The 21,922-nt window shown below is 45.2% G+C and overlaps 2 protein-coding genes across 4 annotated transcripts in view; both read left to right on the top strand.

Moving 5' to 3' along the window:
• The window catches only part of sash1a (SAM and SH3 domain containing 1a), a 145,084-nt gene extending 127,641 nt beyond the window's left edge, over positions 1 to 17,443 (top strand). For all 3 annotated transcript variants that reach the window (XM_068044504.1, XM_068044508.1, XM_068044507.1), the window contains exons 14-19: positions 2,367 to 2,576; positions 4,411 to 4,561; positions 5,987 to 6,130; positions 7,499 to 8,640; positions 9,794 to 9,925; positions 15,180 to 17,443. In XM_068044504.1, coding sequence (XP_067900605.1) covers positions 2,367 to 2,576; positions 4,411 to 4,561; positions 5,987 to 6,130; positions 7,499 to 8,640; positions 9,794 to 9,925; positions 15,180 to 15,254 — 1,854 coding nt within the window. In that variant the 3' untranslated portion in view covers positions 15,255 to 17,443. The remainder of the gene's footprint in view (positions 1 to 2,366; positions 2,577 to 4,410; positions 4,562 to 5,986; positions 6,131 to 7,498; positions 8,641 to 9,793; positions 9,926 to 15,179) is intronic.
• A 2,395-nt stretch (positions 17,444 to 19,838) lies between these two features.
• The window catches only part of usta (uronyl 2-sulfotransferase a), a 114,631-nt gene continuing 112,547 nt past the window's right edge, over positions 19,839 to 21,922 (top strand). The window contains exon 1 of the mRNA XM_068044502.1: positions 19,839 to 20,122. Coding sequence (XP_067900603.1) covers positions 19,942 to 20,122 — 181 coding nt within the window. The 5' untranslated portion in view covers positions 19,839 to 19,941. The remainder of the gene's footprint in view (positions 20,123 to 21,922) is intronic.

Below are 21,922 nucleotides of genomic sequence, written 5' to 3'. Positions count from 1 at the left end.
ATGAAGTCCTCACGCCTCAACAGCCGTCTCCATTCTCCCAAACAGTACCCCGCTCTCTCCCACCATCCCTGCTTCAATCGCCGCTTCACCCGCTTGATTCCCCCCACTCAGCTACTCGCTCCCATCCCACTGGCTGCTCTCCCCCTTGGCCACTCGCTCCAGGCCTCGACACTTTCTTCCCCTCCCTGCTGCTCACCACCGGCCGCTTCCCTCCCCTTCTCAGCTGCTCGCTCCGGACCTCGCCACTGCACCCCCCGACTCCCCTCGGTTGAGTGTTCCTTGCTTCCCTCTCCCGCGCCACCCTGCTCTCCGACTGCTTGCTCCTCGCTTCCTCTCCAGCTGCTAGCTCTAGGCCATGCTGCTTCCCTCCTCTCGGCCACTCGCTCCTACGTCAACCCGTCACACCTGCGGACATCCTTTCTTCTTCGGGTGGCAGGGTGGAGAGGGGTGGCGAGGGCAAGCAGGGAGCGAGCTGCCGGAGAGCGGGGTGGGTGGGGGGTGGGGGAAGCGAGGAGCGGGGTACGTTCAACCGAGGGGAGCAGTGGTGAGGTCTGGAGTGATTGGCTGGCGGGTGGAAGCGTGGAGTGAGCGACTGGAGAGCAGGTGGAGTGGGGGAAACGTGGGGAGCGAGCAGCCGGGGGAAGTGTTGTGGGGGAGCGGCGAGGCCAGAGCCAGCAGCGAGAAGACGGGTGCAGAAGATACCAGCAAAGAGAAGTACAATGGCAGGAGGGATCGGGGGAGTGTTGTGGGTGGGATGGAACAAGTGATGGCAACTATTGAGGGGATTTTCAGGTTGAATTTATTTTTTTGTGATAAATTGAGCAGTGCCATCTTTAATCCTGGCAGCTGCCTGAAATGTCGCAGACAGTGACGTTTCAGTGGAAGAGGCTGCATTTGCGCCTGTGCTAGTACTTCACCACCTAGTGGTTGCATTGTCAGCAAATGCAGCGTCCAATTTAGTCTCACACTCCAGCTTTTCCTGAGAACCCTGCAAATTAGGCCTCTTCAGGTACATGTCTAATTGCCTTTTAAAAGTTCCTGTTGAATCTGATTCCACCACCCTTTCAGGCTGTGCATTCCAGACCTTAACACTTTGAATGAAGACATTTCTCCTTATTTCCCCTCTAGCTCTTTTACCAGTTATTTTAAATCAATTACTTCTGGTTACCAAGTCATTTTCCAGAGGAAGTAATTTATCCTTGCTTTATCCAAACCCCTCATAATTTTTAATACCATTATTAGGTCTCCCCTTAACCTTCTCTGCTCTAAGGAGAACAATCCCAGCTTCTCTAATCTCTCCACGTGGCTGAACTCACTCATCCTAGTGGACCTCCTCTGCACCCTCTCCAGGGCCTTGACATGCTCCCCCAAAGTATGGTGCCCAGATTTGTACACAATACTCCAGCTAACGTCTAACCAGAGATTTGTAAAGTTTTTGCATAATTTCCTTGTTTTTGTATTCAATGCGCCATTTACAAAGCCAAGTTTTTTTTTATTTGTTCCTGGGATGTGTGCGTTGCTGGCTAGGCCAGCATTTTTTTTTTAATTTGTTGCCCATCCCTAATTGCCCTTGAGAAAGTGGGGGTGAGCTGCCTTCTTGAACCGCTGCAATCCCTGTGGGGTAGGTACACCCACAATGCTGTTAGGGAGTTGCAGGATTTTGATCCAGCGACAGTGCAGGAATGGTGATATAGTTCCAAGACAGGATGGTCTGTGGCTTGGAAGGGAACTTGTAGGTGGTGGTGTTCCCAAGCATCTGCTGCCCTTGTCCTTCCAGGTGACAGAGGTTGCAGGTTTGGAAGGTGCTGTTGAAGGAGCCTTGGTGCATTGCCAAGTATCCCATATGAGTTGCTATAGTGCATCCTATAATACATACTGTAGCTACAGTGCTACCAGTACTAGATATTGAGCCTGTATATTGACAAGGGTGGTGATCAAGTGAATTGCTGTGTCCTGGACAGTATTGAGCTTCTTAATTATTGTTCCGGCCGTGCTCATCCAAGCAAGTGCTCTATCATGCCTTACATTTGAGTCTTGTGGGTGGTGGCGAGACTTTGATGAGTTAGCAGGTAAACCGCTCATAGCAGAGTACCTGAATAATGGGCTGTAATCTCTAGTTATTTATCTCATTGCTGTTTGTGGGACCTTGCTGTGTGCAAATTGGCCACTGCATTTCCTACCTTAAAACACTTCAAAAAAAACATTTCAATGACTGAAGGGCTTTGGGATGACCTGATATTGTGAAAATCACTATATAAATGCATTCTGTAAATACACACATTTTTAATACAAGCTCTGCATTTTCTCTTGGTACTTTTACATGTTCCAACAGGAAATAGTGATAATGTGATTAACCTGTTTTGCAGAAAGGAGATCTTATAGATATAATCAGCAAACCCCCAGGGGGGACTTGGATGGGTTTGTTGAACAATAAAGTTGGAACATTCAAATTCATCTACATGGACATTGTGAACGATGAAGTGGAGAAACCAAAAAGACCAAGGAGGAGGAGACGGGGAGGCAAACACCCAAAACCCCAAACTGTTCAAGAGCTACTCCAACGCATTGATCTACAGGTTGGTTTCTTGGCTTACTCTAACTGCACCTTTATTCATTGAATCCCCAACAGTGGGATTCTCCCAGCAAAAAAAGTTTGAATTCACACAAACGAACCGTAAATTCAATGGTGATTTTAAAACAGTGAGGGCCAATTTATGTCTCGGTACCACGGCAACAAGACAAAAATCACAATAACAAAACTTCTGCACGCTCAATTAAAATTTTGGAGAGAGCCTTAAAATAGCATGGCCAGTGCTCCAATCCAAAACAAGCAGGAGCCTCCTGAATATATTGAAATCAGGGTCCTGGGACTCCAATGCCATTTCGATCTCAACAACAACAAAGATCCAAAAGGTTCTTTGACCTTTCCACTAGGCCCCAAGAGCAGGCCTATGAGAAGGTGCTCTGACTTGCCCAGCAGCAGACCTACAAGTGGCGGTTCTCCAGCTTTCCTACCAGGCCCCAGGAGTAGACCCATGGGAAGGCCCTCTGACCTGTGTGGCAAGCCCAGGAGCAGACCTACGAGATGTTAGAATCATAAAATGATACAGCACAGAACAATGCCATTTGTCCCATTGTGCCTGTGCCAGCTCTTTGACTGAGCTATGCAGTTAGATCCACCACCCCACTCTTTCCCCACATCCCCTTCATTTATTTATCCAATTTCCTTTAGAAAGTTACTTTTGAATCTGCTTCCACCACCCTTTCAGGCAGTGCATTCCAGATCATAACAGCTCACTGTGTAAAAACAAATGCCCTCATGTCACCTCCAGTTCTTTCCAAGTCCCCCCTGGGGGTTTGCTGGTTTCTGAGCCTTTGCCACTGAAAACAGTTTCTCATTATTTACCCTATCAAAACCCTTCATGATTTTGAACACCTCTATCAAATCTCCACTAAACCTTCTCTGCTCTAAGGAAAGCAATCCCAGTTTTTCTAGCCTCTCCACGTAACTGAAATCTTTCATCCCCGGTACCATTCCGGTAAATCACTTCTGCGTCCTCTCCAAGACATCTTTCCTAAAGTGTGGTGCCCAGAATTGGCCTCAGTACTCCAGTTAGGATCTAACCAGTGTTTTGTAAAGGTTTAGCGTAATTACCGTGCTTTACTACTCTACTGTGTGCGTATACTGCCAAGTCTCTCTGCTCCAGCACCCCTTTAAAATTGTACCATTTAGTTTATATTGCCTCTCCTCATTTTTCCCACCAAAATGAATCACTTCACTCTTCGCTGTGTTAAATTTCATCTGCCATGTGTCTGCACATTTCACCAGTCTGTGCCCTCCTGAAGTTTGTTACTATCCTTGCTGTTTACTACATTTCTGAGTTTCATGTCATCTGTAAATTTGAAATTATACTCTGTATACCCAAGTCCAGGTCATTAATATATCTAAAAAAGAGCTGTGGTCCTAATACCAATCTCTGGGGAACACCACTGCATACTTCCCTCCACTCTGAAAGACAAGCATTTACCACCATGTGCTTTCTGTCCCTTAGCCTATTAATATCCATGCAGCCACTGTCCCTGTCTCATATTTATTTACAAAACATCAGCTGCAGTACCCTCATCAATCCTCTCCATTATTTCATCAAAGAACTCACTCAAGTTAGTCAAATACGATTTGCCTTTCACAAATTCATGCTGGCTTTGAATTATTAACATGAATTTTTCCATGTACCTCCAACTCTCCCACCAGGCCCCAAGAGGAATCACACAGAATACCCTCCTACATGCCTGCTATGCCCCAGGAGAATACCTATGAGAATGTCCTCCTACCTCTCCCCAACACCACCCCCCCCCCACCCCGCCCCCTCATTTAATAGTCTCTATCACTCTTGTTTATTCTGTTTACAGCAGCACATGCCAACTCTATTATTGAATGGGTACGAGGACCTGGACACGTTTAAACTGCTGCAGGAGGAGGACTTGGACGAACTGAACATTCTGGAGCCACAGCACAGATCCCGGCTGCTGACGGCTGTCGAACTCCTGCATGACTATGACAGTAAGAGCAGCACCTTTATTTGGCAGTAAAAATTGTGGTCATACAGTTGAGGCAATATAAGGAATAATTGCTAAGCTTTATTGTTGCATTTAATGTTATTAAAATAGAGGAATGCTTGGATTTTTTGGAGATATTGAAACATTGCAAATACACAAAAACACAATTGATTACTTTGGGAAAATCACTGACTGTTATGCATGTAAAATGTTCTCAGAGTAATCGCAGAATTTTACCGCACAGGAGGAGGCCATTCTGTCCTGTACGCCTGTGCCAGCCCTTGGTTCCCTTCCACTGAAATGAAAAATTTCATTTTTCAAATAATTTATTTTTTTATAGATTCTCTGCCCATGTTTCTGGTAGACATGGAAAATAAAAATCTTCTAATCCTTCCCTTCATTCTTTGATTTTAAGTTTTTTTTAATTTGTTCTCAGAATGTACGTGAAGCTGGCCAGGTCAGATTTATTCGACAGAATTCCATAGAAATTACAACACGGAAACAAGCCATTTGACCCAACTAGTCCTTCCACACATGTAAATATTCCTAATCCCATATGCCCGCCCTGTTCCCATATCCCTTTATCCCCTTTTCCTTCATCCAGCTATCTAACCTATTCTTAAATGTTGATATGGTCTCTGTTTCCTCTTCCTATCCCAGTGGATAATCACCTCATTCCCTTCCTCACTAACTCATTCTGACCACCTCTTAGAAGGTGTATTCCACGAACCCTGCAGCCGCCTGTATGCAACAGTGTCACTACGTCAGAAACCTTGAGCTTGAGTCCAAGCAGTTGAAGATAATTGCTGTATATGTGTTTACCCTGGACACACAAAGTATTCAGGACCTTCCACAATGCATAGCAACTGCACATGGCTGGCTTCACTTATTTCCCCATACTAAACAAAACTGTTTTCTCTTAGAGATTTATTAAAATTAAACAGAACAACTCTGCATTTAACCCCTCAAATATAACTTTCGGCTAACTACATCACTTGGTTGAACTCCCTGTAAAGCCAAACCCACTGTCCTATCCTTAAACACTCCACTGGTCTTTTGCAGTTCAAGACTAACCAATCGGCAACAAATTTAGATTTATACTGGCTTCATTTACACAACAGCCATAGACAAAAAAAGCAGCCAATCAGCTGATCCCATCACAGATCCAAGTAATAAACCTGAGATTGGCTCAATCCAGTCTACAGCTACCACATAAAACAACCTGAAACAGTTCCTGCTGTTGAGCAGCTAAAGTAAAGTAAGTTAAACTCAAAATACAGTAAAATAAAGAAGAATTTCAGTACTTAGCAACTGACACCAGTTCTGTTTTAATGATGATTTTTGTTGTGTTTTCTGGATTTCTGGTTTGTTTCCATTCGCACTGCTGTACTCCCAACATTAATTGGCCTTTAATATTTTCTTCCTACAGGTAATAGTGATAAAGACCCAGCTGGTGAATGTGCCTCTCGGGAAATTTTGCCCCACTTTTCCCTTAAGCATGCTGGTGCAGACGTGCAGAAACAGACTCCCTGGGATTCGGGCTGCTTTGAGGAGAGTGGATATCTCGAGAATGGTAGGTGCAGCTAAAACTAACTGGGAGCAATTACTTTCCACAGATAATGCACTCACAGTCCCAAGAACTTGAGTGCATATTTCAGGCTGATGCTCCTGGGTAGTGTTGAGGGTGTGCTGCACTGTTGCAGTTGCTATCTTTTGGAAGAGACATTAAACAAAGGCCATCTGCCCTCTCCTCCCCAGTGATAACGAGGGAAAGTTTTCTGCTGAAGGAAATGAGGGGGCTTCCGGGCTTTCTGCCATGTGCGCCAGCTGATAAATCTAACATAGGCTACACCTGCCAAGAGTAGAGTTGGTCTTTTTTGTGTGCCAAGTAAAGAAGCAAAACAGCTGAGAGAGTAATGATAATAGAAATCAGGCAGAGTTGATCACTTAATACGACCACAATTTTTAAATTTGGATGTTTGAGCATCTTACTTTTTAATTCTCTCTTTGGCCCCTTTATAGCCTTTGGCTCCCCCCCAGATAGTGCGACAAGAAAGATGAGCAGATAGCTCTGTGGAGCTCTGAAGAAAGAGTTAATGGAAGCTCTTCAAAAAAAGTCCTTGATACATCCATAGGAGCAAGATTTTCCTTAGTCCAGGGAGCTAGATGGAAGCCTCCTTTGCATGTGCTCTCCACGGAGAACACCAGGCCACGGAACATATATTGACCCTTTCCAACGCCATCAAATTCTCCATTTCTTATTCATTTTAGTCATGAGGAAGGACCTACAAAAGGACAACCTGCCAAACGCTGAGGGTTGGTCACAGTTGTGAAAACTTCTCCCCGTGCTGTTCTGAAGCAGTGGCGAAGGTTAAACAGGGTCAGAGGGTACTCTTCCCACAATGCTGCTCCAGCAAGAGTCATGTTTGGTGCTTTTGCCAATTGAAGAAAAAGATTTGCATTTATATTTATGTATGAACATATGAAAATGATGGGCAGGAATAGACCATAGGTAGAGGAGTAGGATATTCAGCCTCTCAAGCCTGCTCCACATTCAGTTAGATCATGGCTGATCACCTCAACTTCATTTATAGCCTTTGCTCCATATCCCGTGATACCCTGACCAAACAAAAATCTATTGGATTTTCACACAGCAAAGTCCCACAAACTCTTGCTGTCTAAACTCGGTTTAACGTCTCATCCAAAAGGCGGCACCTCTGACAGGGCAACACTGCGCTAGGAGTGTAAGCCTAGACTATGCGCTCAAGTTTCTGAAGTGGTAGTTGAGCCCACGACCTTCTGCATCAGATGCAGTGTGATCCGCTGAGTCAAGGTTGACAGCTTAGTATTATATCTGCCATCAGTTAGATAAGACGACTCCTAGCTGAGATTATTGTGTTTGTATTATCAGCAAATTCTAACTGGTTTCACTTGTCTTTAGGAAAAAGCAGAAAGTCTTGGCCATTAGTGTCCACAGGGTCTTCGGCAAATCTTGGGTCGCAGTTCAAGTGCCCAACAAACTATCCGGCACTTCAGCTCACAAAATCTATTGAGAATTTACACTTTGGAAAAGGTAAAGAGAAGCACATCGCTAAGCCTCAGGCCCCATGCAGTTCCCTAAAGTCCGTCTATCGACATTTTGGTTACAATGGCCATTCAGTGCCCCTCAGAAGGACAAGTTGCCGAAAGTTGCGGGTCAGCATAAGTTGCGAGGACTTGGCATATTCCCATGCCATTCAAAAGCAGTGGCAAAGATCTCACTCGTTAGATGAATTGCACAGTGAAGCTGGTTCTCCATCAAACCCGATTTCAGAATCAGGAACACATGCTACTCTGCCTCAGCAAGGAAAGTTTGATGTGGACCCAGAAATCAAGAAAATCTCCTGCGTGACGCCTCTCAGCTGCAGTGCAAGGGAACTCTGCAGGCCAAGTACAGTTCCTTGTGTGACTGCAGAAACACGTAGTGCACAAATCAATGCTACTGGTCTTCAGGCTACAAAACTAAAGGACCTAATCTCCAACCCCCTTAAGTTCTCAGAAGAGAACATCCCATCTCCCACTACAAAGTGTAATCTACCCGATCAAACTGCAATATTCCCACCCCTGAACATTCAGCAAAACCACCATTTTACAGAAGGATATCGAGACAGAACAGGGATCTGTAATTCAATGGAAAGCAAAGAGCTTATGACTGAAAACAGGGCACATTCCAAAAACTCTTCCCAGCCACCTCCAGTACCTGCTAAGAAATGTAGAGAGTATATGAGAAATGGAATCCATCCTGGGCCTCATATTTTAAACAAGTCAAACCCTTCCATCACTAGTAGATACGGATTGGCCACTAACTTGCATGTTCAATGTCCCACTGCAGAGGCGGCCAACTCACCCAAGGCCACTCAACCCCCTTGCTTATCGGAGACTGCACTGCCAGAGACTGCCTGCCCACCACAGCTGGGAGTTAAGTTGTGTACTGTATCTGGAAGAAAGACCTCCTGGATGAGAGAAGTAGAACTGGAAACACTAATAGAAAACAAATTAGAATTGGAAGCAACTGATCTCACACAGCAACCCTACTCTGACAAGGTATGAATGAAGCTGATTATTCCTCTTGGGAAGAAGTGTCCTATTGCTAATACTGAGCAAACGAACCCAATTCAAGGGAGTGTGAATCTCCTGTAGAATTGCCATAAGAATTGAACCAGTCTGACTTAAGACGGAAACCCTGAAATTCCTGTGGAGGCCTTAGGAAGGTAGAGCTGGAGTGAAGTAGACCTTCTGATTGCCACTGTTGACATCCCTGATAGGGCTGCTTACCCCGAGTTGGATGCACTCTGGACATTTCAAAGCATTGCCTCCTGTAGCCAACAGCCCCGCCCCCACACTCTCACTGTTGACCTCCCAAAACATCCACCCTCACGTACGGTAGAACCCTGCTCCAGGGAGCTCTGCGCGTTCTTGTCCTCAGCATCCTCTTCCTCAATGTCATCCATGGTTTGATATTCTTCCTTCTTGCTGCTCCTTTTAATCATCTTCCTCTTGGTCATCCTTCTCTGCCCCTAATTGCTGCAAAGGATCTTCCAGAAAAGAAGGATATAAGCTAAGATTAGGTGAGCATTGCTCCCTTGAAATTAGACGGTAGAAGCTTGTGGCTGTGAGATGCTTCACAGGGATGCTGCAGTGACTGTGTAGGTCAGCATTCACTAACCTGCCCATGCTGTGCACTTCCTTTGTTGTGAGTTGTTACCCAGGCCTCGTCCATCATGTCACATTGCCGCAAAACCGCTCCAACATCCTGGGCATCTTCAATGCAAGCTTCTGGGCGCAAAGCACCCAACCAGCAATTTGAGTCAGAGTCAGCACCTGTAACCACAGGGGGCAGGGAACAGAGATCCTGGAATTTTGGCCCCATTCCTTATGCTCTCAACTCGCCGATACGAAAGATGGCAACTTATTAAACATGTAATGCACTTTCCACAGCAGAAAATATTCAGTGCTAAAACGCTAAGATTGGTGATTGGTTTAAAGAATCATATGCCTTTGAAGATATCAATCAAATGTCTGATTGGCTGACATTTAGCCAATCAACACAGTTTGATTTGATCCATAAATACCGGTGAGGAATGAACTAACAGAAGGAAACTGAACTAGCAGCTGGCTTAGTTTTTAATCATTTTGTATTTAAAACTCATCATAATTTTTTCCTGATGGGACTATGTTATTTGTTACAACATTTTAGCATGGCCGATGCGGGATTCCAACTGTCCTGATAAAGAGATATGCAGAAGACTTAGAACATTCTGCAGAGCACGTGGCTGTGGCTATGGATCTCGTGAGAGTTAAACATCTCCGCAAGCAGCATCGAATGGCAGTAAGTATTGTAGTTGATAAACATCATTTAATGTCAGTGAGCACTGTCGTCCTTCCATCCTCTACCTGCACCCCCTTCATCCCCTCTCGCTGCACCCCCCCCCCCCTTCATCCTTTCCTCGCATCCCCATCCTCACTGGAACCCCCCTTTCATTCCCTCCCCACACCCCCATCTTCTCTGCGGATCCCTTTCACCCACTCCCAGTGCACCTCAAAAATTAGATTTTTTTAAGTGAATATAAAGCTCTGATCGATTTAAAAAATATCTCTACAATCTGCTTTCTAGCTAAAGGAATAAACGTCTATTACTATTTATTCGTGATTCTTTTCTTTTTTTTTTCTTTTCCTATTTTCCTATTACTGTGTCCTCTCACGATAGCAGCTGTTACTGTTACATGCTGCATTTGTTTTCCTGTGTGCAGTTCATAATAGGAAAACACAATTATGATATAATAAGAACATAAATAGGATCAGGAGTAGGCCATTCAGCTCCTCAAGCCTGTTCATGGCTGATTTGATTGTGGCCTCAACTCCACATTCCCGCCTGCCCCCTATAACCCTTGTAGTTCAAAAATCTGTCTAACTCAGCTTTGCCTATATTCAATGACCCAGCCTCCACTGCTCTCTGGGGAAGAGAGCCTTTGAGAGAAGAAATTCCTCATCACCTCCGTTTTAAATGGCAGACCCCTTATTCTGAAACTGTGCCCATGAGGGGAAACATCCTTTCAGCATCTATCCTGTCAAACCCCCTCAGAATCTTACGTTCAATAAGATAACCTCTCATTCTTCAAAACTCCAATGAGTACAGGCCGAACCTGCTCAACCTTTCCTCATAAGACAACCCTTTATCCCAGGAATCAACCTACTGAACCTTCTGTCACCTACCTCCAATGGAAGTATTCCCCTCCTTAAATAAGAAGACCAAAACTGTGCACAGTACTCTAGGTGTAGTCTCACCAACGCCCTGCACAGTTGTAGCAACTCTTCCCTACTTTTATACTCCACTCCCCTTGCAATAAAGGCCAACATTCTATTTGCCTTCCTAATTACTTGCTGCACCTGTTGCTAACTTTTTGTGATTCATTTACAAGGACACCCAGAGCTCTCTGTACCACAGCATTCTGTAGTCTCTGTTAAATGATAATCTGCTTTTCTATTCTTCCTGCCAAAGTGGACAACCTCACATTTTCCCACATTATATTCCATCTGCCAAATTTTTGCCCATTCACTTAACCTATCTGTATTACTTGGCAGACTCTTCATGTCCTCTCCTCACAACTTGCTTTCCTACCTATCTTTGTGTCGTCATCAAATTTGACTACAATTCACTCTGTCCTTTCATTCAAGTCATTAATATAAATTGTAAATAGTTGAGGCCCCATCACTGATCCCTGTGGCACCCCACTAGTTACAGTTTGCCAACCTGAAAATGGCCCACTTATCCCCACTCTGTTTCCTGTTAGTTAGTCAATCCTTTATCCATGCTATTATATTAACCCCAACACCATGAGCTCTTGTGCGATAACATTTTATGCGGCACCTTATCAAATGCCTTTTGGAAATCCAAATAAACTACATCTTCTGGTTCCCCTTTATCCACCCTGCTTGTTACATCCTCAAAGAACTCTAATAAGTTTGTCAAACACGATTTCCCTTTTATAAAACCATGTTGACTCTCCTTGATTGTATTCTGACTTTCTAAATATCCTGCTACGACTTCCTTAATAATGGATTCCAGCATTTTCCCAATGACAGATGTTAAGCTAACTGGCCTATAGTTTCCTGCTTTCTATCTCCCTCCTTTTCCAATCTTCTGGGACCTTTCCAGATTCTAGGGCATTTTGGAAGATTACAACCATTCTCTGCAGCCACTTCTTTTAAGATGCTAGGATGCAGGCCATCAGGTCCAGGGACTTGTCAGCTTTTAGTCCCATTAGTTTACCTAGTAATTTTTCTCTAGTGATAGTGATTGTTTCAAGTTTCTCCCTCCCTTTTGCCCCTTGATTTTCCACTAAGGATGCTTTTTGCATCTTTTACCATGAAGACAGATACAAAATACATGTTCAAAGTCTCTGCCATTTCCTTGTCTCCCATTATTCCCTGGTCTCATCATCTAAGGGACCAACCTTTACTTTAGCTACTCTCTTCCGTTTCATATATGTGTAGAAGGTCTTACTATCTGTTTTTATATTTCTTGCTAGTTTACTCTCATATTCTAATTTCTTGCTTTTTTTTTAGTCATCCTTTACTGGTTTCTAAAATTTTCCCAATATTCTGGCCTACCATAATCTTCACAACATTGTACACCTTTTCTTTCAATTTGATACCATCCTTAACTTCCTTAGTTAGCCATGGATGGTTCATCCTTCTCAGAGTCTTCCTTTCTCAATGGAATACGTCTTTGTTGAGAGTTATGAAATATCTCCTTAAATGTCTGCCACTGCTGATCTCCCATTTAACTTTTCAATCTATTTTCCCGCTCAACTTTAGTCAACTCTGTCGTCATACCTTTGCAATATCCTTTATTTAAGTTCAACACACTAGTTTCAGACCCAAGTTTCTCACCCTCAAATTGAATGTGAAATTCTAACATGTTATGATCACTCTTCCCTTGAGGATACTTTACTATGAGATCATTAATTAATCCTGTCTGATTACACATTACCAGGTCTAAAATAGCTTGTTCCCTGGTTGGTTCCACAACGTATTGTTCAAAGAAACTGTCCAGAATACACTCTATGAACTCATCTCAAGACTGCCTTTGCCAATTTGATTTATCCAATCGATATGAAGATTAAAATCATCCACGATTATTGAAGCACTTTTCTTACAAGACCCCATTATTTCTTTTTTTATACTCTGTCCTACAGTGTAGCTACTGTTAGGGAGCCTCTAAACTATTCCCACCAGTGACTTGTTTACCTTGGTATTTCTTATCTCCAGCTTAACAGCATCAATATCTTGATCTTCTGATCCAAGATCCTATGATACTACTCAAAGAGCAGGGGAGTGTACATGACAATATTTATCCCTCAAACAACATAATTTACAGATTATCTGGTCATTTACTTGATGGATATTTGTGGGATTATGCTGTGTGAAAATTGGCTGCTGCGTTTCCTATGTTACAACAGTGCTACAGTGTTACAATGCTTCAAAAGTGCTTCATTGGTTGTAAAGTGCTTGGTCTTGAAAGGCACCATGTGAATACAAGTTCTTCCCTGTGAAATAGGCAATTTTCAAAATTGTTTATTTTCTTTTAAAACTTCATTTTGGACATTATAAGTTGCAGTACCGAAGAAAAAAATTGGCTGTTGAAATCACATTGGGAGAGATTTGGTTGGTCAAAAAGCAGTAACTGGCAATCATTTAGATAAGGAAATTAAATAAGATGTGATCACAAAGAAAGTTTCAATCTTACAACTGGTAGGAAGGTGTATTTACAGTGTGGCAAGTCGACATTGGTACTGTCCATTATATATGTTCTTTTTTCTTTCTTTTGGGCCTCCTTATCTCGAGAGACAATGGATACGCGCCTGGAGGTGGTCAGTGGTTTGTGAAGCAGCGCCTGGAGTGGCTATAAAGGCCAATTCTGGAGTGACAGGCTCTTCCACAGGTGCTGCAGAGAAATTTGTTTGTTGGGGCTATTGCACAGTTGGCTCTCCCCTTGCACCTCTGTCTTTTTTCCTGCCAACTACTAAGTCTCTTCGACTCGCCACAATTTAGCCCTGTCTTTATGGCTGCCCGCCAGCTCTGGCGAATGCTGGCAACTGACTCCCACGACTTGTGATCAATGTCACACGATTTCATGTCACGTTTGCAGACGTCTTTATAACGGAGACATGGACGGCCGGTGGGTCTGATACCAGTGGCGAGCTCGCTGTACAATGTGGTCTTTGGGGATCCTGCAATCTTCCATGCGGCTCACATAGCCAAGCCATCTCAAGCGCCGCTGACTCAGTAGTGTGTATAAGCTGGGGGTGTTGGCCGCTTCAAGGACTTCTGTGTTGGAGATATAGTCCTGCCACCTGATGCCAAGTATTCTCCGAAGGCAGCGAAGATGGAATGAATTGAGACGTCGCTCTTGGCTGGCATACGTTGTCCAGGCCTCGCTGCCGTAGAGCAAGGTACTGAGGACACAGGCCTGATACACTCGGACTTTTGTGTTCCGTGTCAGTGCGCCATTTTCCCACACTCTCTTGGCCAGTCTGGACATAGCAGTGGAAGCCTTACCCATGCGCTTGTTGATTTCTGCATCTAGAGACAGGTTACTGGTGATAGTTGAGCCTAGGTAGGTGAACTCTTGAACCACTTCCAGAGCGTGGTCGCCAATATTGATGGATGGAGCATTTCTGACATCCTGTAGGCATAGGTATTTGCAATGGAAATATATAAAAGTAAGAACCAAATGTATTACTTTAAAACAGGGACAGAATTACGTCCACAAGCAGGGCCCCGAGCTTCCGGTTGCTTGCCATTTCAAAACTCCTCCCCCCCACTCCCCGCTCTCATGCTCACATCTCTGTCCTGGGATTGCTGCAGTGTTCCAGTGAACATCAACGCCAGCTCGAGGAACAGCGTCTCATTTACTGATTAGGCACACTACAGCCTCCCGGACTGAACATTGAGTTCAATAATTTCAGAGCATGACGGGACCCCCATTTTACTTTTATTTTTAGTTATTTTTTCTTTTTTACATTTTTTACAATTTTTTTTTGTATGTTTATTTCATTTCATCTTAGTTTGTTCAGTTTGCTTACCCACTTTTTTTTTCATGTTTGTACTTGCTGCTGTTCAATCTTCAGTCCGTTAACACCCTATCTGTACTAATGCTTTGTCTTTCAACACACCATTAACATATTGTTTGCCTTTGCTCCATGACCTTTGGTCAGCTATGTGGCCTTGTCCAATCTACACCTTCTTTGTTATCTCTTGCCCCACTCCCGCCTCACTTGCTTATAACCTTTGACATTTCTAATATTTGTCAGTTCCGAAGAAGGGTCACTGACCCAAAATGTTAACTCTGCTTCTCTTTCCACAGATGCTGCCAGACCTGCTGAGTATTTCCAGCATTTCTTGTTTTTATTACAGAATTACGTCTCCTCATCCTGGTCCATTCATCCCCGTCGACCAGTCATTGAATAAACTTTCTGAAATGTTACAGTTACTTACGAGCATTACAAAGGTTATCTCTGGTCAAAATTCAAGACATCACCCAGAGACACTAACTTCCTTTTTCTTTATCTAATGTTTAGATTCCAAGTTCCCTTGATAAGACGAGCAGGAAATCTACAGCCTCAGAAATATCTAACAGGTCTTCAAGGAGCTGATCTTCACAGAACTGCCATGTACATCATTACATCCCCAGCACCAGGTGCAGCACTCTGGGACAGATAAAGGCATTATTTAGAAAGATGCTTTCAACTGTTGGAATTAAAGGCCAGCATGTCACCAGTTAACCATTACATGAACACACACAGGCACTGGGTGTCTGTCATTCTTTTCATTTTGTACCTGTGATGGACTTTGTACTCCAGGAACTGTTGATAGAGCAACAAGTCAAAATTCAAAGAAGAAGCAGAGTTGAAATGTTGACGGTAAACTTGCTTGAGGTGGATGGGAAGTTCTCCCAACAGGCCAACTTGCTTCCTGGGCAGCCGTGTGGACAGTTTCCACCAAAGTTACGGCACCAAGTAAATTGCCAGCGTTTCTCTCTGACTGGCATGCATTCAAATCCACATTTGAGAAATCAGCCACAGCTGTTTCAAATTATCACTTATAGTTTTTGAATCCTGTGTTGCGATTGTACTAAACACAGCCATTGAACTGCAGATCAGGTCCATACTTAGTGAATGAAGCTCCCTCTCCCTGTCTATTCTAGACCCATACTCAGTGAATGAAGCTCCCTCTCCCTGTCTATTCCAGACCCATACTCAGTGAATGAAGCTCCCTCTCCCTGTCTATTCCAGACCCATACTCAGTGAATGAAGCTCCCTCTCCCTGTCCATTCAAGACCCATACTCAGTGAATGAAGCTCCCTCTCCCTGTCTATTCTAGACCCATACTCAGTGTATGAAGATTCTCTCTGTGTTCATTCTAGAGTCATACTCAATTTATGAAGATCCTGCTCCCTGTCTATTCTAGACCCATACTCAATGTACGAAGCTCCCTCTCCCTGTCTATTCTAGACCCATACTCAGTGTATGAAGATACCCTCTCACTCTTTCAATTATCTGACAGTATTTATTTTGCTTTGCTCAGCAAATGTCACAACTCCACCAAAGTATCCTGGAAGTGAAAATGTCTTAACACTAAAACTTAAAATGTATCCATTTTTTTGTCATGGTACCAAGTTGTCAGGTGTTCTAGTCAGTTTTGGGACAGTCTGTATCATGCTACCACACTGTATGGTATGTTGCCTTATAATTACAGTGAAATTTGGATCCCATAAAGTAGAAAAGGACTTAGGATGATCCAGAAGTAATTCTTTTAAGTTCCGCTATATTCTCATAGTACATGTATGTTTGAGAGCAAGCAGCAGTTTATTTCATAGAATCACAGAAATTACAGTACAGCAGGAGTCCACTTGCTCTATTGTGCCTGTGCCAGCTATTCAACTGGAGCTCCATCCTGCACTTCCGCTTCCTAGCCCTCTCCCCATATCCTTGACCTTACAATTCCAGGAATCCCACTCTGCCATCTGCCTCTGGCCAAAGAAAAACACTTCTTCCTCTGTGTCTTTGGCCGTGGCAAGTTTTGGGACATGTTCTGATAGGCATTACAAAGGCATAAGGGAGCGGAACTCCCATGGGGTCATGCATCAACTCCTCAGACATGACTTTACCCCCCCCCACCCCCAGCCTGTCCAAGTCCCCTTGATGAAGGAAGCTGGGCACTTCCACTAGCCAGAATCTACTTTGCCAATTGCACATTCCAGCAGAAACAGGTTCTGACCCAAATCTCCTAATCCTATCCCCTCCCCCCCCCCTCCCCCACCAACCCCGAGAGCCAATTCCCAGAATTTTTGGTCCAAGATGTTTAACTATTCTAACAATGCAGTCCTATTGCCAGCACCTTTACAGGGCTCAATGTAGAAGAGTTCTGTATAACTAACTGATTCTTTAATTGTTACTTCATACTTCCACCACTTAGAATTTTAATATTGCAAGCTCTTTTGTGTCGTATGCAATTTTTTTTAAATATAAGAAGCTTCCGATTCTCCTCTTGGCTTTGACGCTACTTAAGAACTGAACCATATGTCTTGGGACATCTGCTCAAAGTCCAAGACTCATCATAAATGTTGACAGTAAACTGAAAATATTGAAAAGCCGCACAAAATTAAACTGATGCACTTTGTGTATTTGAGAATATTTAAGTAACTTATTATCTGTTTCCTTAACAATGTAAGTAACTATAACATACTGGTAGCAAAACATTCTTATAAAGTATAGTCAATCAAAGCTGTACCTTACGTGTATTGCGAGGTATGTATGTGTAAATATTCTTACCTGTTCCATTTAGCAGAATAATATTGAAACTTTTTTCAATAAAGTAACAATTGGATGAAATTCCTAATTTTCCTGAAAAGCAAGAAAAACTACCTGGTTCTAGTCAATCCAATGAGGTTATAACAACTTGTATTTATGGAGCACCTTTACCTGGTAAAACACCCTAAGGCACTCTACGGGAGCATAATCAAACAACAACAACTTAAATTTATATAGTGCCTTTAACGTAATAAAATGTCCCTAAGCACTTTACAGGTGCATTATAAAACAAAATATGACACCGATCCACAAAAGGACATATTAGGTCAGGCGACCAAAAGCTTGGTCAAGAGGTAGATTTTAAGGAGTCTTAAAGGAGGAAAGCAAGGTGGAGAGGCAGAGAGGTGTAGGGAAGGGTATTCCAGTGTTTGGGGCCTAGGCAACTGAAGGCGCTGCCATCAATGGTGGAGCGATTAAAATCAGAGATGTTCAAGAGGCCAGAATTAGAGAAGTGCAGATGATCTTGGAAGGTTGTGGGGCTGGAGGAGATTACAGAGATATGGGGGTGGGGGGGGAGGGGAGCGAGGACATGGAGGGATTTGAAAACAAGGATGAGAACTTAAAAATCAGGACGTTGCTTGACTGGGAGCCAGTGTAGGTCAGCAAGCACGGTGATGATGGGGGAACAGAACTTGGTGTGAGTTAAGACACAGACAGCAGAGTTTTGGATGACCTTCAGTTTATTGACAGTAGAATGTGGGAGACCAGCCAGGAATGCATTGGAATAGACAAGTCGAGAGGTAACAAAGGCATGAATTTCAGCAGCACATGAGCTGAGACGGGGCGAAGTGGAAATAGACGGTCTTAATTCTGACACAAGTATGAGGTTGGAGCTCAACTCGGGGTCAAGTGTGACACCAAGGCTGCAAACAGAGTGGCTTAATCTGATACTGTTGCCGGGGAGGAGGATGGAGTCAGTAAGTAAGGAATGGAGTGTGGAACAAGGACCGAAAACAAAGGCTTCAGTTTTCCCAATATTTAATTGAAGGAAATTTCCGCTCATGCAGTACTGGATGGTAAGCAGTCTGATAATTTAGCAACAGTGGTGAAGTCAAGAGAAGTGGTGGTGAGTTAGAGCTGTGTGTGGTCAGCATACATGTGAAAACTAACGCTGTGCTTTTGGATGCTGTCGCCAAGAGGCAGCATGTAGACAAGGGGGCCAAGAATTGATCCTTGGGGGACACCAGAAGCAATTGTACAGGAAGAGAAGCTATTGCAAGTTATAATCTGGTTGTGGTTAGATAAGAATGGAACCAGATGAGAGCAGTCCCACCCAGCTGGATGACAGTGGAGAGGCATTGGAGGAGGATGGTGTGGTCAACTGTGTCAAAGGATGCAGACAGGTTAAGGACAAGGAGGGAAAGTTTGTTGCAGTCACATAGGATGCCATATCTGACTTTGATAACTGTTTCAGTACTGTTGTCGGGGCGGAAGGGAAAGGGAGGTTGGCGTATCAAATAAAATGACACCGAGCCACATATGGAGATATGTCAAACCTCAGTCAGAGGTCGGTTTTAAGGAGCATCTTAAAGGAGGTTAGAGAGGTGGAGATGGTGAAGCAATGAAAATCGAAGATGCTCAAAAGACCAGAGAATTAGAGGACGCAATGAGCTCAGAAGGTTGAAGAGTTGGAGGAGATAAGTGATTTGAAAACCAGTAAGAGAATTTTAAAATTGTAACTGGGCGCCGATGTCGGACAGCAAACACAGATAGGAACGATGGACCAAGCCGGTACTGCAGAGGGCGCCCTGGCCGGAGGACCGGGTGTTGGTGCTGTGGTGGGGCCGGTGCTGTAGAGGGCGCCGTGGCCGGAGGACCTGGTGTTGTTGCTGTGGTGGGGCCGGTGCTGCAGAGGGCGCCGTGGCCGGAGGACCGAGTATTGGTGCTGTGATGGGGCTGGAGCTGCAGAGGGCGCCGTGGCCGGAGGACCGGGTGTTGGTGCTGTGGTGGAGCCGGTGCTGCAGAGGGCGCCCTGGCCGGAGGACCGACTGTTGCTGTGGTGGGGCCGGTGCTGCAGAGGGCGCCCTGGCCGGAGGACCGACTGTTGCTGTGGTGGGGCCGGTGCTGCAGAGGGCGCCCTGGCCGGAGGACCGACTGTTGCTGTGGTGGGGCCGGTGCTGCAGAGGGCGCCCTGGCCGGAGGACCGACTGTTGCTGTGGTGGGGCCGGTGCTGCAGAGGGCGCCCTGGCCGGAGGACCGACTGTTGCTGTGGTGGGGCCGGTGCTGCAGAGGGCGCCCTGGCCGGAGGACCGACTGTTGCTGTGGTGGGGCCGGTGCTGCAGAGGGCGCCCTGGCCGGAGGACCGACTGTTGCTGTGGTGGGGCCGGTGCTGCAGAGGGCGCCCTGGCCGGAGGACCGACTGTTGCTGTGGTGGGGCCGCTGAGTGTTGCCTGTCAGTTGAACGCTGAGGTCGCTGCTGTGTGTGTTGATTGCGGATGAGTTGTGGGCGGGCGGCTTGTGGCCGAGGCCGATGGGAGGTGGATCGGTGCGGGTGAGGCGGCTGATGATGGTGCTGAGGAAGCTACGCAAGTGCTCGCTGCGGGACTCCGGTTTCTGTTTGGCTTCGGTGCTGTTGTTTAGCTTGGCCTCGCTGTGCTACCAGCTCAACGGCGGAGCCCCGGCCCTGCTGCTGGAACTTCGCAAATACCTGGGTAGGTGCTGGTAGAGCTCGGGCTGGGGTGTGTCTTACAGTATAGGGAGAGGCTGGGGGGGAGTGAGTTGAGTGAGCGGGGGGGGGGGGGGAGTGAGTTGAGTGGGGGGGGAGAGTGAGTTGAGTGGGGGGGGGGAGAGAGTGAGTTGAGTGGGGGGGGGGGGAGAGTGAGTTGAGTGAATGGAGGGGGCGAGTGAATTAAGTGAGGGGGGAGAGTGATTTGAGTGAGTGGAGGGGGAGAGTGAGTTGAGTGAGTGGGGGGTGAGAGTGAGTTGAGTGAGTGGGGGGTGAGAGTGAGTTGAGTGAGTGGGGGGTGAGAGTGAGTTGAGTGGGGGGGAGAGAGTGAGTTGAGTGAGTGGTGGGTGAGAGTGACTTGAGTGAGTGGTGGGTGAGAGTGACTTGAGTGAGTGGTGGGTGAGAGTGACTTGAGTGAGTGGGGGGGAAGAGTGAGTTGAGTGAGTGGGGGGGAAGAGTGAGTTGAGTGGGGGGGGTAGAGAGTGAGTTGAGTGGGAGGGGGGGGTAGAGAGTGAGTTGAGTGGGAGGGGGGGGTAGAGAGTGAGTTGAGTGGGAGGGGGGGGGTAGAGAGTGAGTTGAGTGGGAGGGGGGGGGGGGAGAGTGAGTTGAGTGGGAGGGGGGAGAGAGTGAATTGAGTGGCCAGGGGGGAGAGTGAGTTGAGTGAGGGGCAGCTAGAAGACTAAGTGAGAAGTGGCCAGGGGTTGGGGAGGGTGTGGCCCCATGGGCCTGATTGTGGTGGGATGTATAGGAGTGTGTGTGTGTGAGAGGTGAATCGGAGAGCGTGATTACTTGAATTACTTTGTGTGAAGCTCTGCGTTATGCGGGAAAGCTGCTCAGAGAATGTCATTGTCGGGCTACAGCCACATTTTCATTTTGCAGTTCTTTGAATCGCCAACTACACCTTGACTAAAATTGGGAAAGTGAAGTTTAAATAACTTAATGATGAAATTCCTGCTTTGGAAGTGATTGGGGAGAGGGATAGGGGGAAAGCCACCTTGAGCTGAGGAACAAGGTGCAGGAAGTGGGAAGAGGTGGTAATGGAATCATTGAGTAAGCCGGGAGAGAAATGCCAAAACTGAAGATACAAGTTAACAACTAAGGCTGATGTGAGCCTTTAGGAATCCGAGCATGCATGTACTGGGGATGCTGCAAAAATTCGAGACTCTGTCAATTTTCATCCCAGGAGATTGTGAATCCCCCTCACTGATATTTTCCAGGACTGGCTGGACTCTGGGCATATTCCAGAGGATTGCCATATAACAGTTGGATGAGTTGTAAACATTGATTGTGAGGTAATTGTTTGGCGTCATGGTTGGGAATGTATAAGGGATCTTCTTGGGAGTACAAGTTTTAATTAGAAGCAAAAATTAGAAAATGCTCAAAATACGCAACACTGCATAAAAAGAAAAGCCATGTTAATGTTTAGGATCAGTGAAAGGTAAATATTTCAATAAGATTGGAACTAAAAGAAGGATAGACGAGCAATAAATACTCCAATCATAGCAAACGAGCTGGTGGGTTGAATGACCTGCAAATCATTGGAAGAGCAAGACTGAAATTTGAGACACAACCCGATGTGGAATGAGTTGGAGGCAAGTGCTGGGAGAATAAAAAAATCATGATAGACTGAAAAAGAGGACTGGACAAATAGGATTCAGGGTTACACTTGGAAATCATGGAGCACAGAACATTACAGCACAGTAAGAAGTCATTCAGTCCATCATGTCATCTTTCTGAAAGAGGTACTTGCTGCATCCCATTCTCTCAATTTTCCTTTTTCAATTGC

The sequence above is a fragment of the Heterodontus francisci genome, chromosome 13 (assembly GCF_036365525.1).
Source record: "Heterodontus francisci isolate sHetFra1 chromosome 13, sHetFra1.hap1, whole genome shotgun sequence".
NCBI lineage: Eukaryota > Metazoa > Chordata > Chondrichthyes > Heterodontiformes > Heterodontidae > Heterodontus > Heterodontus francisci.
Note: the sequence above shows the minus strand (reverse complement) of the source record. Positions and strands in the feature narration are given on the sequence as shown.